We start from the raw sequence: 18,834 nt of genomic DNA on the forward strand, positions 1-18,834 counted from the left end.
TTATTCAATCTTTAACTCCATTGAAGACCCCAGGAGGGTGTAATGTCAGCTAACAAGAGGGACATCTGGCTGCCTGGACAGTCCCCAAAGTTCTTCTGTAACATTGGGGCATCCAACTTTGGCCTACAAGCTTAGTATATCTAACAGATATTACTGAGAAGCAGGGAATTTTGAAGGACCATCTTACTTTGTCTTGGCAAAGTTTGGCAGTCGCCATTTCTTTGCCCAAATGCCTAACTTTTGCCATAAAGAAAGCAAACTCCATATGGAGGTTCTTCGATGCCCATCATCTTCTTTTGAAGTAAATTAGTGTTGCCAGGAGCAGATGTGTCTCACTGTCATGAAAAGCTTTAGGTTATTAAACATATTAAATGCCATATTCTGTAGGTCTTTGAAGTGTTTGAAGACCATCTATCTTTCTAAATATCTGTTTAACCTTGAAAACATACCTAATGTGACTATAAGCTTGATTATTTCAGATGACTAACTACTAACCTGTGTTTTTTAATTATACATTTTTAATTGAGTTACATAATACCTCAAACAGGAATAGAAAGATACATATAGTATAGCAAAAATAACTAAATATGTGTCAATAAACAAAAATCCATACCAATATAAAGTTTTTTGAGATTAATAGTTTTTGGATTAAAGTAGATTCAATAATCTACTCTTTTATGTAATCATTTCATATCATATTCCCCTTTTTCCCGTTAGAAAGAAATCTTTTGAATTTAACTCTTTTGTTTAGCTTTTTTTTGTCTATGACCAATAACAACTTTTAACCCTAAACAATGACAAACATCCATAATCCATTGAATAACCAAAACCCATCCATACCTCATCTCTTGGGAATGTGGGCATTGTTCTCTAGTCTACTTCCTGTTGTCTGTGGGTGCTGGTATCTTTGAGGGAACCTTGAGAAAATCAGGATAACTGTCAAGTCGTAGCTGGAGTAGTTTATGAGGCTGGGCCATCTCAGTCAGTAGCCTTGAAACTGTTTTAGGTGCAGAATCCTGAGGAGACTGTGATAGAGATGCTGGATCACCTGGGCCATCCGTTTTCATTGGTGTCTTGTCCCCTTGTGATGAAAATGCATAAACTTTTTTTTTTTTTTGGTTTTTCGAGACAGGGTTTCTCTGTGTAGCTTTGCGCCTTTTCCTGGAACTCACTTGGTAGCCCAGGCTGGCCTCGAACTCACAGAGATCTGCCTGGCTCTGCCTCCCGAGTGCTGGGATTAAAGGCGTGCGCCACCACCGCCCGGCTGAAAATGCATAAACTTTTAAAGATTACATACATACCTGTATTAATGCAAGTATAGACTGTACATTGTACACAAGTCATCCAAAGATTATTTTTTGTTTTATGTTTGAGCAGGTAAAATATTCATCATGTGTCTTGTAATTCTTGTAGATTTAATTATTTATGTTTGTAGTCAGGATTTTCAGAGAGTTGTTCTCAATCAAACTTGATCATCTTTAACCTGGAATGAATCAACAGCCTCTCATTTCCAGTGGAAATAAAAGCATGAACCTCTCTCCCAAAGCATCATATCTTTTGACTTCCATTTTGAAGTCAAGATATTTTTAAAATATATAGGTTGGTTTAATCTAGCAGTTTCCATAATCCAGTGTTTCTTAGCAGTTATTGCTCGTTCATTATCACTCAAAAAATTTAAAGACAACACAATGACATACAGGATTTAGACTCTCTGTATTTTCCATCTTTATGTGGCTTTTTTCTTTCATATTACTCTCTTTTTTTGGACTTTATTTTAAAACTATATATATACATATGTGTGTGTGTGTATATATATATATATATATATATAAAAATATATATATATATAAAAAATGACTGTCTATACCCTTTTTCTTTTCCTTTCAAAGCATATGTACATTTTTTTTTTCCTAAATTATTTTGGGTTTTTTTGTTTGTTTGTTTTTTGAGACAAGGTTTCTCTGTAGCTTTGGAGCCTGTCCTGGAACTCACTCTGTAGACCAGGCTGGCCTCAAACTCACAGAGATCTGCCTGCCTCTGCCTCCCGAGTGCTGGGATTAAAGGTGTGCACCACCGCTGCCCTACACATTTGTACATTTTTAAGCACACTGTAACCTATTTTAGAGGTTTTTTCCATCTGAATCTGTCTTTATGAGCATCTATAACCTTTTCTGTCTGCATGAGCAAAACCCCAAACCTGCCATGCAGCATGCTGGAGTAGTTCATACTGGTAGCTCGAGCCCACAGGCAGTGACTGGGAGATGCCTCTCTGTACTGTGACCCATGTGAGAGACTGTGGGAACCTGCCATGTGACTTAGCTCATGAGTGCTGGCAGCTGCCAGGAGACTTTTTCTCTGTACTATGGGTGGCATGAGAGACACAAGACTAGGAAGCTGCATTTGACTCTGGTTTTGTATGTTTAGAACCTTTTTTGAGCTTTCTCAGGTTTATGTGGATGTAGGTACCCCACATTGGGTGCCATTTGTAGGTGGAATTTTCCTGTCCCAGCAGCCACTACCAAATAAATGCAGAGACATAATATTAATTATAAATGCTTGGCCAATAGCTCAGGATTGTAACTAACTCTTACAACTTAACTCATTTATATTATTCTACATTCTGCCATGTGGCATTACCTCTCTTTCATCTTGCACTTCCTCTGTCCTGTGTCTGGCTGACAACTCCTCTAACTCTACCCTCCTCTTCTCAGCATTCTCTCTGCCTCCCAAATCCTGCCTAACCATTGGCCAAACAGCTTTTTATTAACAATGAGAGCAATACATATATACAGTGTACAAAGATTGTTCACAGCAGAGTCTAGTTGGGAAGAAGGGGTTCAGAGGAAAAGTAAGGGGATGATAGTTATACTAAGTCTGTTCAGGCATGTTTTATTAGATTTCTGTTGTTAAAATTTTGTGCCATTGGTCTCATCACGTTCTCACTAGGAATGAATGTGTATGTGCACATAGCTTTTTTCCTGTTGAAACTGGGTTGCATGCATCAAAGTCTTTGTCTCAGATTCCCCAATATTCAGTTCATAAGAATAAAAGCATTCTTGTATAAAAACTACAGAACAATTTGCAGTTTCAGTAGATTTAGCATTAATAAGTTCTTTAATTTACTTTCCATATTCCAGTCTTAACACCACACCTGCAAATTCAGGATCCGTGTATTACATTTATTTCTCATGTCTCCCTAGGTTCGTTTATTCTAGGACATTTCCTTCACCTTTTTATGACCATCCAATATTTTTGAAAGACGTTTTCTCTTCCTCTCTTTCAGATTATTTATTTGAATGAGTGTTTTGCCCACATGTATGTATGTGCACCATGTTCATGCCTGGTGTCCATGCAGGTCAGAAGAGGGCATTGAATCAACTGGAATGGGAAGTATAGGTGTTTGTGAGTCCACCATGTGTTTGATAGGAATCAAATCTAAGGCCCCCTGCAATAGCAGCAATTGCTGTTAACCACTAAGCCATCTTTCCACCCATTTCCCTTTTATTTTCTTTAAAAAATAAAAATAAAAAAAATGTAATATTACATTATGGTGTGTGTGTGTGATGTGGTGTGTGGAACCTTGAAGAGTGCTCTGTAGAGTCATTTCACTTTGGTATGGGTTCCAAGAATCAAATGCAGGTTTGAGGTAAGGTCAGGCTTATGAGGTGAGTGCTTTTATTTGCTGAGTCATTTTACTGACTTTTTTTTTCCTTTACAAAGAGTCAGGTGGTTACAGAGAGCCAGGTGGTGGTGGTGCATGCTTTTAATCCCAACACCTGGGAGGCAGAGGATGGCAGATCTCTTTGAGTTCGAGGCCAGCCTGTTTTGCAGAGTGAGTTCCAGGACAGACTCCAAAACTACACAGAGAAACCTTCTCTTGTAAAACAAAACAAAACAAAAACCACCTTTTGTTTTTATTGTTTTTGTAGTTATGTGCGTGTGTGGGGTGCACATGAATGCATATGCCTTTTAATGTCAGAGACATCAGATCCCCTGGAGCTGCAATTAAAAGCACATTGTAAGCCATCCAACTTGGATTCTGTGAACCAAAACCCAGGTCCTTTGTGAGAATAGTACATACTCCACACTTAAACCTTTGAGCTGACCCTCTCACCCCTTTTTTCCTTTTTAATAATAGACAGCTTTGGATTTATCTATTGTTTCTTCATGAAACATGGGTATGTTTTTTATTTCTCATTGATGTTTTCCCTTAGACCTAATGTCCAATGATGATTCTTTTTTTTTTTTTTCTTCGAGACAGGGTTTCTCTGTGTAGTTTTGCTGCCTGTCCTGGATCTCGCTCTGTAGATGCGGCTGGCCTCGAACTCACAGAGATCCACCTGGCTTTGCCTCCCGAGTGCTGGTAGGCGTGTGCCACTTCCGCCCACCTTAAAACCAGTATATTTCTAAATTCTTCCTTTATTGAGCGCATTTCACGTGCCTGTGGTTTGGGTTTTTTGCTTTATTTTTAAAATTTAATGTGTATGGCTCTTCCACCTGCATGTGTGTCTGTGTCTCGTGTGTGTTATGCCCATGGAGTCAGAGTGGGGTCTTAGATCCTTCATAGGGATGCTGGTATAATTCCTAAAAACTGGGACAAAACTCAAATGAGGAAGGAACCTGGTGGTGGCAGTGCATGACTTTAATCCCTGCACTTGGAAGGCAGAGGTAGGTGGATATCTGAATTCAAGACCAGTCTAGCCTAAAGAGCTAATTCCAGGACTGCAAAGGCTACACAAAGAAACTGTTTTGAGCCCCCCCCCCAAAAAAAGAGGAAGGCTGGTGGCTCAGCACCCCATATTTTGATTCTCAGTGTTAAGTATCACCTGCCAGTAAACTAATTTTTTTAACAATTTATTATTGTGTGTATGTCTGTGCTTGTGGTATAGAGAGGAGGCTAGCTTGTGGGAGTTGGTTCTTTCTACTGTGTGGGTCTTGGAGATTGAGCTCAAGTCATCAGTCCTGACCACACACATTTCCACCTGTTGTCCTGTCTATTAATAGACTTTAAATAAATTGGTTATGGTGGCACTCAGGAGGCTGAGGCAGAAGGATTGTCACAAATAAAAGAGGCCAGACTAGGAAAATAGTACCAGTCCAGCTAGGGCTATGTAGCAAGACCCAACTCAAAACAAGACTTCAATTATATAGGCAGAACATGTAGAGCTATTTCAAATACATTTGTAAAATACTTGAATTAAATGCATTGTAAGTTATAATTGCTTTTGTTATATATATAATTAAAACTTGGATTTTTCTATTTTTTTCACACTTTTGTATTTACTATTTTTTATATATATTTACTATATAATTTTTTGCCTTCATGTGTATCTGTATACTACATTTATGCATGGTGTGTCCTTGGAGGCCAGAAGAGAGCTTTGGATCTGTTGGAACTGGAGTTGTGGATGGTTGTAATCTACCTTGTGGTTGCTGGGAATGGAACCCAGGTCCTCTGGAAGAGCAGCCAGTGATCTTAACCACTGAGCCATCTCTCCAGCCCCATTTTTTTAGTTTTTTGAGACCAGGTTTCGCTATGTATTCAAGATTAGCCTTGAACTATCTGTATTCCTGCCTCAACTACCTAACTTTGAGGCTTTTGCTTTTTTCATAAAAGCAGAAAGACAATTACAAAAAACATTTGATCCTTTTATAAATGTAATTCCACAATTCTAAGAATGTTTTATTTTAAATTTATCCTGAGTCAGAAATTTTGTTTCTGTTGACTTTTATTTTTCAGTTGTTTGCTTCTGATACAATCTCTGTGGAGATGTCTACATTTTCCTGTTTATTAAAGGACTTTAGTCGAGCATTGCAAATAGTTGTCGTGCAATGAAAGCTATGCTCTTTCCATCTTTCCTTAAGAGTCATTTTTTAAAGCTGGGCATGGTAGAGCATGCCTTTAATCCTAGAACCCAAGGCAAGTGGATCTTTGTGAGTTCAAGGCCAGCCTTGCCTACAAAGGAAGTTCCAGGATAGCCAGGACTGTTCGTTAAACAGAGAACCCCTGTCTGAAAAAAGAAAACAAAATAAAAAGTCATCCTTCAGATGTGCCTTACTGTTATGATTACATAAATATTTCTAACTTTGTAATGTACAATTATGTTATTGCATTTCTATAATGTTCAGAGCCATCTGGGGTTGCTTATTGTGGCTTGTATAGAGGAAACGATGTTTTCCCTATGTTGTTATTCACATGTCCTGTCCAACAGTTACCAAGTAGTTCTTTCCTTATTGTTATATAGCCCAGGCTGACGAAGAACTCCTATCTCAATTACAGGTAGACTCCACTACACCTGACTTTTTTTTTTTTTTTTTTTTTTTTTTTTTTTTTTTTGGGTTTTTTCGAGACAGGGTTTCTCTGTGTAGTTTTGGTGCCTGTCCTGGATCTCGCTCTGCAGACCAGGCTGGCTCGAACTCACAGAGATCCGCCTGGCTCTGCCCCTCCGCCTCCCCCGAGTGCTGGGATTAAGTGTGCGCTAACACTGCCCAGCGTGCTTTAACATTTTAACAGTTTTAAATGCCTTTAGTAGTTTTTATTTTATAATGAAACAAAGTGATATGAAGAAAAATCCCATATACCTTTTTCACACCATAACTCTTACTTACTTCTACCTCTCCTAAAATTTACTTGCCACTATTTTGCATTATGTAGCACTCTGTTGTTTTTGAGTTAGGGTCTTATTTTGTAGTTCATCCTGGCTTGGAACTCACTCTGTAAACCATATTCACCTTGAATTCACAGAGATCTACCTTCCAAGTGCTGGAATGAAAGGCAAGCACCACTATACCTGACCTAGCACTCACATGATGAATAGCAACTGTTAGTAACTCCAGTTCCAGGGTATCCAACACCTTTTTCTGACACACATGCATGGACATACATGCAGGCAAAACACCCACATAAATAAAACTAAATTAAAATAAAAAACAAGCAAAGCAAGCTAAAAACCTAGTGTTGGGGGCTCAAGAGATGGCTTAGTAGTTAAGAACACTTGTTCCTGCAGAGGACAAGCACCCTTATGGCAGCTCACAATTCTAACTACAGTTCTAGGAGATCCAACACCCACTTCTGACCCCCCTCGGGTACCAGGCATGCATATAGTTATATTTATTTATTTTGCGTGTGGATGAGTTAAGTAAATGTGTGTGTGAGAGAGAGACAGAGACAGGCACACAAGCAGATGTGGATATACCAGCATATCTTGTAGGATCTCTTCTCTCCGATGTGAGATCCAGGGATGAAGGTCATCAGGTTTGACAGAACATCTTTACCCACTTAGCCATCTTGCCAACCCATATTTAATCTTTTTATTCTTGGAGGGAATTTTAGTTCTATTTTAGTGTGTCTGTATGCACATACACACATGTAAATGTCTGAAGACAACCTAAAGAGAGCATGTGGGATATGGGGTCCCAGGGGTACACTTGGGTTGTGAGGCTCAGCAGCAAGCACTTTTACCCACTGAGCCTTCTCATCAGCCCTTGGATTCTGTTTGTTTGTTTGTTTGTTTGGGTTTTTTTCATGACAGAGTTTCTTAGCTGTCCTTGGCTTAGCTGTCCTTGGCTGTCCTGGAACTTGCTCTATAGATCACGTTGACATCTGCCTGCCTCTGTTTCTTGAGTGCTGGGATTAAAGGTGTGCACCACCACCTTCCAGCCCCTGGAAATATTTTAATTGAAATTCAGTAAAAGTCATCGTACCTTGATTATTTAAGACAACAAATCATTATAAACTGTTATGTAGTAGCAGTATTTTTTCCCTCTCTCTTTTATACTTGGTAAAGGTAAAACAGTAAGCCGATCTGGGCATGGTGGTACACACTTCTGAGTTGGAGGTTTGAGGTCAGTCTGAGTTCCAGGATAGCCATGGCTTGACCAGTAATGAGTCTTAAAATGTGTGTCAGTTTTAAACAGTATTGTAGATGTTTGACTATCAAGTTCATTAAGGATAAAAACTGTTCTAACAGCCAGGTGTGGTGGCACTTGCTAAGAAAACTTAACAGGCTCAAGAAGATTCAGAAGATGGCCAGACTGGTGGCACAAGCCTTTAATTTCAATACTCAAGAGGCAGAGGCAAGTGGATCTCTGTGAATCTGAGGACAGCTTGGTCTACAGCTTGAGTTTCCAGACAGCCAGAACTATGTAGATAGACCCTATCTCAGAAGCACAACCACCACCACCAACAACAACAACTAGCCCTCCGCCCTGCTCTGTCAGAACATAGAACCTATATTGAAAAGGTGCTTGTTGGGGTTGGAGAGGCTGCTGAGAGCACTGACTACCTTTTCAGAAGTTCACTTCCCAGCACCCACATTGTGGCTCACAACCATCTAGAGTGGGATATGATGTCTTCTTCTGGCATAAAGTCATACACGCAGATAGAGGACTCATACATAAAATAAATCTTTTTATGTGCATGGGTGTTTTCTTGGGACTGGAGTTACACACAGTTGTGAGCCACTATGTGGGTGCTGAGAATCTAACCTGGTCCTCTGCAAAAGCAGCCAGTGCTCTAACTGTGGAGCTATCTCTCTAGCTGCCTCCTCCCATTTTAAGATTTTTTTTTTAATTTACTTTTTTCTGTTGTGTATGTAGAAGCCAGAGCATGATTTGTTGGATGTCTTCCTTAATCACTTTCCACCTTTTTTCTTCTTAATTTTGGTATGTGTATGTATTTTGCATGCATGCAACTTCACAGAGGGTATTAGGTTCTCCCTCTATAACTGTCTACTCTACTACTTTAAGGTAGGATCTCTTCTGCATGTGAAGCTCACTCACCATTTTGAGTAGGCTGAGCCTTCTCCACTTCATTTTGTGAGTCAGGGTCTTTAACTGAATCTTGATCTTACTTCAGCTTGGCTGACTGGCTAGCAGGTCCCAAAGACTCCCATCTCTGCCTCCCCAGATCTAGAACTTCAGGCATGCATGACCACACCCAGCTTTTTACATGTTGCTGAACTCAGGTCCTTATACTTGCATTATAAACACTTTATCAACTGGACCATCCTCCAGCCTCCTTATTTGTTTGTTTAATGTAAGCTTTCACTGTGTAGCTCAGAAACACTCTTGTATCAACCCCCAGGCTGGCTTGGAACTTGAGAGCCTTTTGCTCTATTCTCCTGAGTGCTAAGATTTACAGATGTGTGCCTTCCTTTAAGGTAATGGAGGTTGAACCCAGGGCATTTGTGTATATTAAACACATATTCTACCACTGATCTACATTCCCATCTCTTCAGTATTTTCATTATTTGTGTGGTTGTTTTGAGGACAGTTTTAAATACTAGTGATTATAGGCATTCTTGTCTTTAATTGCTGTTTCTAGTGCTAGATTTACTGAAGCTAGTAAACAAACACCTCGTTGAAAGTTCTGATTGTTTCAAACATGCAGGTTTTTAAAATTTAAATTTTAGTTTTTGTTTTGTTGGAATAGGGTATCTTGGAGGTCAGCTGGCCTAGAACACAATATGTAGCTCATGGTTACCTTGAACAGGCACTGCTTCTCAAGAATGCTGGGATCATAGGCATGCACCACCATGCCAGGTTTTAGTAATTGTTGATAAAAGAAGGAAGTAATAGTTACCCTGATGCTTTGACAAAATTCCTGTCAAAAACAGCTGAAGGAAGGAAGGGTTTATTTTAATTCATAATTTGATGCATAATTGATCCTGGGAAGGTGAGATGGTGGGTTACATTGTATCTGCAGTCAAGAAACAGAGAGGTGTGAATGACAACTGCTTGTTAGCCTTTTCTTTTTATTCAGACTTAAGACACTAGCACATGAGGTATGGCCACCTACAGTTAGAGTAGTTCTTTGCTGTTCATTTAAATCTTTCCAAAAACATACAATACACCCAAAAGGTATGTTTCTGTGATGATTCTAAATCCTGTTGAGTTGATGAAGATTGACCATCATTAGATATCTGTGATGATAATTGAGATATAAGAATGGATCATATTTTTCTGTTTGACTATTTAAAAGAATTTCAAGATGATATATACTTAATAAATGTTACTGCAGTTATCAGGTGGAAGGCTGGGTTCAGTATCAGAATCTTTTTTCTTTTTTTTTTTTTTGTTTTGTTTTTTGAGACAGTGTTTCTCTGTGTAGCTTTGCGCCTCTCCTGGAACTCACTTGGTAGCCCAGGCTGGCCTCGAACTCACAGAGATCCACCTGGCTCTGCCTCCCGAGTGCTGGGATTAAAGACATGCGCCACCACCGCCCGGCCAGTATCAGAATCTTTTTTTTTTTCTTTTTTTTTTTTTTGGTTTTTCGAGACAGGGTTTCTCTGTGTAGCTTTGCGCCTTTCCTGGAACTCGCTTTGGAGACCAGGCTGGCCTCGAACTCACAGAGATCCGCCTGGCTCTGCCTCCCGAGTGCTGGGATTAAAGGCGTGCGCCACCACCGCCCGGCCAGTATCAGAATCTTAAAAGACTCGGGTGTAGGTGGAAGTTTCTGTCCTGCCTGCCAGTTCCCAAATAACTGACACAGAAGCTTAGTGTTAATTATAAATACTCAGCCGATAGCTCAGGCTTATTATGAACTAGCTCTTACAACTTAAATTAACCTATTTCTATTAATCTATGTATTACCATGAGGCTCATGACTTTACCTGTCTTCTAGCATGTCTTGCTCCCTCTGTGTCTCTGACTCTGCCTTTCTTTATCCCAGCATTCTTTTTTTTTTTTTTTTTTTTTTTTTGGTTTTTCGAGACAGGGTTTCTCTGTGTAGCTTTGCGCCTTTTCCTGGAACTCACTTGGTAGCCCAGGCTGGCCTTGAACTCACAGAGATCCGCCTGGCTCTGCCTCCCGAGTACTGGGATTAAAGGCGTGTGCCACCACCGCCCAGCTATCCTAGCATTCTTAATTTGGTTGTCCTACCTATACTTGCTGCCTGGCTACCGGCCAGTCAACTTTTTATTAAATGAATCACAGTGTAAAGGAATATTCCACTCACCCATGTCTCTGGTAATTATAGCCTGCAGTTTGTTCCATAGTGAAGTTGAAGGTCCATTTGCCCTTCGTAGTACCCTTCTGTGACTTGTGTTCATCTTAAGACTCAATAGTAGTTGAATTGTGAATTGCCTTTTTGAATTTAATATTGTTTGATGACATGTAATCATGAAGGGTGATCTTGTAACCCTTTGACACAGTTCTTAGGGCCTATGACGTTGAACTGGAATATAATACACAGGTCAGAAATTTGCCGCACTTGTGCTTCCCCCTTCCCTAAGACTCAGTGGAATGTTGTAGCACATTTAAGAAAATCTTATTAGAGGGCTTGCTCAGTGACTTAGTGCCTGTCGCATCATGATGTTGAAAGTTGATTCCCTGAACCCATCCATGGTGGAAGGAGAGAACCAATTCTCAAAAGTTGTCTTCTGACTTTCACCCACCTGACCTGATCCCTCCCCCCACATCCTCAACCCACATGCACAGACAATAGTAATAAATAAAATGAAGTAAGTTTATTATCTTTCTCTGTTAATACATGTATAGAAATTGTCTTTGAGTGAAATAGTAAACTCAGCTCTTGGGAGCTGAGACAGTATCATGTTCTGGGCTACCTTAAGCCTCATAGTGAGATCCTACTTCAAAGGAAAAAAACATACCAACTATTTTATAGACTGCATCTTATTTTGACTTCATGTTGTTTCTCAAGGTTATGGAATTAGAATCAAAATTAAACAAAGCAAAAGAATTTACATCAAGTGGTTACAGACCAGCTAGGACTATGTAGTTTGACCTTGTCTCCTACCCCCCTCCCCCCAAAATAGGCAGTAATCTAGAACACTAGGTTTTGGGTAGATTATCTCTGGGATAACATATAAAACACAATAGTGGTTGGCTATGATGAAATGTTGGAGGTCAGTTTCAGATATGGCCCTGTTGGGGAGAGCTGGGGATATAGCATGCACAAATCCTTGGATTTGATTTCCAGTGCCTTGAATTGGCCAGGTATTGTGTTCAAGGTCATCCTACTTAGGTAGTTTCTGGCCAACCTGGGATGCACAAATGCCTGTTTTATAAAAGCAGAGAGGGCCAGACATAGTTGCACATGTCTTTAATCCAGCGCTCAGAGGCAGAGACAGGCAGATCTTCAAGGCCAGCCAAGACAAAGGCCCAGCTTCAAAAGGATAAACAAATCGGAGCAAAGGATGTAATGATACTATCAGTATATATGTATATTTAAATTTGTTTAAGCGCATGGTAGTGACCTTTTTTTTTTGCCTTTCTAGACCAGGCTGGCTTCAAACTCACAGAGTTCTACCTGCCTCTGCCTCCTGCATGCTGGGATTAAAGGCATACACCACCCAGCTGCCATTAACTTTAATTTTGTGACTAAAGGCTCAGAATAATTGAGAAACGTTGACATAGGAGAGCAGGGATGCTTACTTGCCTATATTCTGTCAGGACAGAATGAAAGAGAAGCATGAAAAGACATTATTTCAAGCCGTTTCAGCTTTTCTGCCTTTGAAATATAATTTTAAATTAATGTCATTCTAAGACAGTATACTGTTTGTATTTGTGCATTTTTAGTCCATTGTAATGATTTAGAATTATTTCTAAGACTAAAGTACTTGGTGGGGGGGTGGGGGTAATTGTGCCTGAAATGTATTTTTATGATGTATGCATGTGTGTCTGCTGGAGACAAAGACTTTGCTTGTCCTCCTGTCACTCTTTGTTCCTTTTGATCAGCAGGATCTCTTCCTGAACCTGGAATATTTTGGCTAGTCAGGAAGACCGCAAGCTCCAGAGAGCCTCCTGTCTCCACTACCTCAGTGCTAGATCTATAGACTTGCATGGAACACTCAGCCTTGTACATGAGTGCTGGGACAGGAGCTCCAATCCTCATGCTTGCACAGCAAAGCACGTGTAACCACTGAGCCCCTCTCCATATCCTTGCTCTAGTTTTATCAAAACACTTCTAAGCCAAGCGTGGTAGCATATGCCTTTAATCCCAGCACTTCAGAGGCAGAGATAGGTGGATCTCTGAGTTTGAGGACAGCCAGGGATACACAGAGAAACTCTCCGCAAAACTCAGTTGTAATCTTCAATGCTTAAGCATGTATATCAAATAGTAAGATAAGGTCAACGTGGACACTAGCAAAACTTAAGGTTACTTTCACCAATTGATATCTAGGTATAGAAATATATTTTTAGCTGTGTCATGCCCACAAGTGATAAGCTAAGCAGTAAGTTAGAAACTTATAAAATGTCAAAGGCTGGGAGTGTAGTTCAGTGGTTGATCACTTGCCTAGTATGCACAGATGTGCTGAGTTCAGGCCCTAGCATCTGCGGGGGGTGGGGGGGGTGGGGGGGTGGTTGCTAAAACATAATACAAATACACTGAAATACACTGTGACAGTGGGTAATGTTTCAGAACCCTTGAAAGTATGTCTGGGTTTTTTTCCCCCCCTAGAAAGATTTGTATAATTTGGAAAGAATTGCTCTTTTTAATAGATCTTAAAAGCCAGGTGGTGATGGCACACGCCTTTAATCCCAGCACTTGAGAAAGATGGAGATAGGTGGGTCTTTGTGAGTTTGAGGTTGGCCTGGTTTCCATAATGAGTTCCAGGACAGGCAGGGCTGACAGAGAAACCTTGTCTCAAAAAAATAAATAAAAAACCCAAGATTTTTAATGTGTGTGTTTCCTTAAATAGAAAGGATGTATTTTTAGAACTCATTTGAATTTGTTTTCTTTCAGAAATCGAGCTATAGCAGATTATCTTCGTTCAAATGGCTATGAAGAGGCATATTCCGTTTTTAAAAAGGAAGCTGAATTAGATATGGTATGCTTGACTTTTTTAACAGTCCTCTCATTATTCATAGTATAGTTAATGGATGAATTTTACTTAAGTTTGTAGTAGTTAGGTGAATTCATCTATTCAAATCTTGCCAGTTTTTATGGTGATCTCTTAGCACTGAACTTAATTTTCCTACTTTTTTGTATAATCAAATAGTTGAGCCACGTGGTCGTGGTGGTGGTGGTGGTGGTGGTGGTGGTGGTGGTGGTGGTGGTGGTGGTGGTGGTGGTGGTGGTGCACACCCTTAATCCCAGCACTCAGGAGGCAGAGCCAAGTGGATCTCTGTGAGTTCAAAGCCAGCGCCTGGTCTAGAGTGAGATCCAGGACAGGCACCAAAACTACACAGAGAAACTCTGTCTCGAGAAAAAAAAAAAAAACAAGAAAAAAAAATTGATGTTTAGGCTTAAAGATGTAATGGTTGAGCCATTTTTTTTTAAAAGATCTTGCTTTTTATCCTCTAGAATGAAGAATTAGATAAAAAGTATGCTGGTCTTTTGGAAAAAAAATGGACATCTGTTATTAGATTACAAAAAAAGGTAAGTCTTTCTTCTTTAGTCTGTTGTGGTCAGTCAGTGTGCTCTTATAAATTTTCTGAAAGCATTACCGTAAATTATTAATCTGCTGATACTCGTATCTGAACTTAGAAAATGCATTCCTTTGCTTCATAACAACTTTGATTATAAGGTCGTTACTGATGCACAATAGCTCAGACAGCCTTGGTTGAGTCTGCATTGCCTGACTGAGAAGTTGATGCTTAAGGAATCTTCTGTGCTTTTAGAAGGACACAACTACTTGGAACTGGGAAAAGAGCACAAAGTATAGTCTCACATGAGCCGTTCTTACCTCTGAGTTTTGTTGTTGTTGTTTTGTTTTCTTTAACATGAAAGACAAAAGTAACAAATGCTATTCCATTTCTAAAATATGTATTCTTCACATGGAAAGTTGGAATAGATAACGTTCTAATATAAGCCCAGCTGTACTAAGGTCATAGACAAGTATCAGCACCTAGTAGTTGTTCAGTAAATATTAGCTTTTGTTGTGAATATTACTGCCTCTAACAATAATAATAAACTGTGGTGGGGGGAGACCACTAAAAATGGCAGGGAGCAAGGCAATATGTTGATCTTCTCTATTAATGAATGTAAGTGAAAATTGAAATAGTTCAGACTGGGCATAGTAATCCCAGCACTTGGGAGCTGAGGTAGGAAGATTATGAGTTCTGGGCTACTCTAAGCTACAAAAAACATACAAACAAAAAACCAAATATGTTACAGAATGCATCTTTATTTAACTTCATGTTCCCTCCCCAAGGTTATGGAATTAGAATCAAAACTAAATGAAGCAAAAGAAGAATTTACGTCAGGTGGTCCTCTTGGTCAGAAACGAGACCCAAAAGAATGGATTCCCCGTCCACCAGAGAAATACGCATTGAGTGGTCATAGGAGTCCAGTCACTCGAGTTATTTTCCATCCTGTGTTCAGTGTTATGGTCTCTGCTTCAGAAGATGCTACAATTAAGGCAAGTTCTTTGTGTGTGTGTGTGTGTGTGTGTGTGTGTGTGTGTGTGTGTGAGAGAGAGAGAGAGAGAGAGAGAGAGAGAGAGAGAGAGAAAGAGAGAGAGAGAGAGTGTCTCTCTATGCAGTCTTGGCTATCAGACTGGCCTTGAACTCACAGAACTCCTAAATGCTGTGATTAATTAAAGTCATGGGTTACCACACCCAGGTAAGAGGCAAGTTTGTCTTAGAGGTAGACTTGATGTAAATTAGGTAAAAGAAAGAAAAGATTTTGAAAACAAGGACCTAAGCTGAGGGGAGCTCTTGAGTTTATCTCTGTTGTTTATTTGCATGCGCTTCTTGTGTATGTATGCATACCTGCCATGTCATGTGTGATTGCCAAAGAACAGTTTATGGGAGTTGTTTCTCCCTTCTAGGACATGGGTCCTGGAAATCAAACTCAGGATGTCAGGTTTGGTGGCAGTTGCCTTTTTGAAACTACATAAGTTATTTGGTTCTAAACTTTAAAGGCAGACTTTAAACTTTAGACATTAAACTTTAAACACTAGAGCTCTAGAGAGGCATTCTGCCAATAAGTAACTGATGTATTTGAGAAAATTTGGGGTGTTTTTAATTTAGTTTGGCAGTAGGTCATCTTTTCCTTGAATAGTTCCTGTTCTTGGAGAATAAGAATATTTTTAAGCAGGCAGTAAGAAAATAGTAGTTTGCAAGACCATTCTCCCAAAATACATTAGTGTAAAGTAATGTACAGTTTTCTTTAATCTACCCATAATAAAATGACAGTTGTACAAGCCATAAAAAGATAGAAAGAGAAACCCTGTCTCGAAAAACCAAAAAAAAAAAAAAAAAAAAAAAAGATAGAAAGGCCGGGCGGTGGTGGCGCACGCCTTTAATCCCAGCACTCGGGAGGCAGAGCCAGGCGAATCTCTGTGAGTTCGAGGCCGGCCTGGTCTCCAAAGCGAGTTCCAGGAAAGGCGCAAAGCTACACAGAGAAACCCTGTCTCGAAAAACCAAAAAAAAAAAAAAAAAAAGATAGAAAAAAAAAAAGATAGAAAGATAAAATATAATTGTGCTGGAGAGATGGCTTATAGATTAAGAGCACTGGCTTCTATTCTAGAGTTCCCGAGTTCAATTCCCAGCAACGATATGGTGGTTCACAACCATCTATACTGAGATTTAGTGCCCTTTTCTGGCATTCAGGAATACATGCAGGCAGGACATTATACGTAATTAATAAAGAGAGAGAGAGAGAAAATAGATGAGTTCCTTTGTTCTAAGGCTTATTTTGTATAAAGAATCAATATTAAGTTCTACTTGTAAAGCGTTAAGAAAATGTCATTGTTTATACCCCGTAGTAACAGCAGTCTTCCCTAAGATGCAGGCATGACTTAAGTGTGACTATGTTTTACCAATTTTTCAAATTGAATATGTTTAACATATTCTTTTTAAATTAATTAATATTTTGAGACAGGGTCTCTGTACATAGCCTTGGCTGTCCAGAAACTCACTGTGTAGACCAAGGTGGCCTCAAAATTAAGGGATCTGCCTGCCTCTGGCTCCCAAGTGCTGGAATTAAAGCTGTGTGCCACCATGCCCAGTGTGTTACATAGTCTTAATGTGATGATCCTAGAGGCTCATTCATTTACAAGGGAGCCTGTACTCACTCACTCATACACACACACAGATTTTTTAAAAAAAAATCTTTATGTATATGTGTGTGCACCATGCACATGGATCTCAGTTGAGGGTGTTGGGTATACTGGAACTGGAGTTGCAGAAAGTTGTGAGCCACCCTTCATGGGATGCTGGGAACTGAATTCAGGTTCTTAAAAGAACATCAGGTATTCTTAACCATTGAACCATATCTCCAACTTCTCTTCCATGTTTTACCTTTAAAGCCTTTCAGTTATACCGTCGACATTCAGATACAATAATTGAGGAAAATGAATCAATGATAAGTATTCAGGACAGTTCATAGTAGTAGTTTTGAAGGAGGAAGTTGGGCTGGGGATCAAATCAGGGGCCTTGCTAGTGTGGTGTTGCATATCTGTATTCTCAAAACTCAGAAGGTAGAGCTAAAGACTATGAGTAACCAAGGTTAAAAGTAATTTGAGTAGTTTTGACCTCACTACTAATGTAAGAAGAAAAATGTAAATTGAAATTACATGTGTTTTATCAAACAGGGTTTTATTTATTGTGTGTTTCTGTATAAAGGTTGTGTGTACCACAGTGGTTATATAATAGAAGACAATTTGGGTAGAGTAGTTCTTTTCATCCAATTTTTGGTTTTCAGAGACAGGGTTTCCCTGTGAAGCTTTGGCTGTTCTGGATCAGGCTGGTTTCGAACTCAAGAGATTCGCCTGTCTCTACCTCATGAGTGCTAGGACTAAAGGTGTGCGCCACCACCACCTGGCTCTCTATCTACTTTATGTGGATTCTAAGGATTGAACTCAGATGGCCAGGCTTGTTCAGCAATTTTCATTACCCGCTGAGCCATCTCATCAGCCCCTATTTTACATTTTAAACAAGAATTTCCAGTGATGATGAAAGTATACATTCTTACTACCTTTCAGACAATAATTTAACAAACTACATGAAAGACTTCAAATTTTTATACTTCTTTCTTTAGGAAGGAGCAGTCTTGAATTGTTTTTTTTGTTTGTTTTGTTTCCCCCGGAGCTGAGGACCGAACCCAGGGCCTTGCGCTTGCTAGGCAAGCGCTCTACCACTGAGCTAAATCTCTAACCCCATTGAGTTTTATAGTGTGTATATGTTTATATTGATATGCATGTGTGCTGTGACATGGATGTAGAGGTCAAAGGACAACTTGTAGAAGTTGGTGCTCTCCTTTGACCGTGTGGGTTTCAGAATTGAACTCATCAGGATTTGTGGCAAGTGCCTTTAACTTTTGACCATCTCATCAGCCCCTGGTCCCGCCCCCCCCCGCCCCCCGCCCCCCTTCAGACAATGAGTCACCTTGTAGCCCTGGCTCTCTCTACTTCATAGCAATCCACCTACCTCTGCCTCTGGTGAGAATAAAGGCATTTATCACTATGCTCAGCCTGGTTAAAATTTTAGGGACATGGAAAAAGTACTTTGGTAAGCAGAAGTATAGTCTGCAGATAGGGAATGGGGGTTTGGGGTGTTACACACCTTTAATCTTAGCACTAGGGAGGCAGAGGCAGGTGGATCTCTATGAATTCAAGACCATCCTGATCTACAGAGTGAGTTCCAGGACAGCCAAGGCTACACAGAGAAACCCTGTGTTGAAAAAAAACAAAAAAGAAAGAAAAAAGAAACAGAAAGTTGTGGTAATAAAATCATTAAGTCCTCCTTTTACTTGCTTTTCATAATTTTTATTACCTGGTGTAAAATACCAGTCTAAAATACCAGTATAAGCACATTTACATGTTTATTACACTGTACTATTATGATTATTTTATATTAGTTATTATTAAAATGTTACTTGTCTAATTTGTAATATAACTTCATAAGTATGTGTGTATAGGAACA

At 39.6% G+C, this 18,834-nt stretch overlaps 1 protein-coding gene across 2 annotated transcripts in view; it reads left to right on the plus strand.

Moving 5' to 3' along the window:
- Pafah1b1 (platelet activating factor acetylhydrolase 1b regulatory subunit 1) overlaps window positions 1-18,834 on the plus strand; it is a 68,187-nt gene that overhangs the window by 33,781 nt on the left and 15,572 nt on the right. Inside the window, exons 3-5 of one of the 2 annotated variants that reach the window (XM_052756100.1) lie at window positions 13,709-13,793; window positions 14,270-14,344; window positions 15,120-15,326. In XM_052756100.1, the coding sequence (XP_052612060.1) occupies window positions 13,709-13,793; window positions 14,270-14,344; window positions 15,120-15,326 (367 nt within the window). Of the gene's footprint in view, window positions 1-13,708; window positions 13,794-14,269; window positions 14,345-15,116; window positions 15,327-18,834 lie in introns of those variants that run through there. The other variant, XM_052756101.1, reaches the window with a different exon arrangement.

The sequence above is a fragment of the Peromyscus californicus genome, unplaced genomic scaffold, assembly GCF_007827085.1.
Source record: "Peromyscus californicus insignis strain IS unplaced genomic scaffold, ASM782708v3 Scaffold_3__1_contigs__length_106647218, whole genome shotgun sequence".
Lineage (NCBI taxonomy): Eukaryota > Metazoa > Chordata > Mammalia > Rodentia > Cricetidae > Peromyscus > Peromyscus californicus.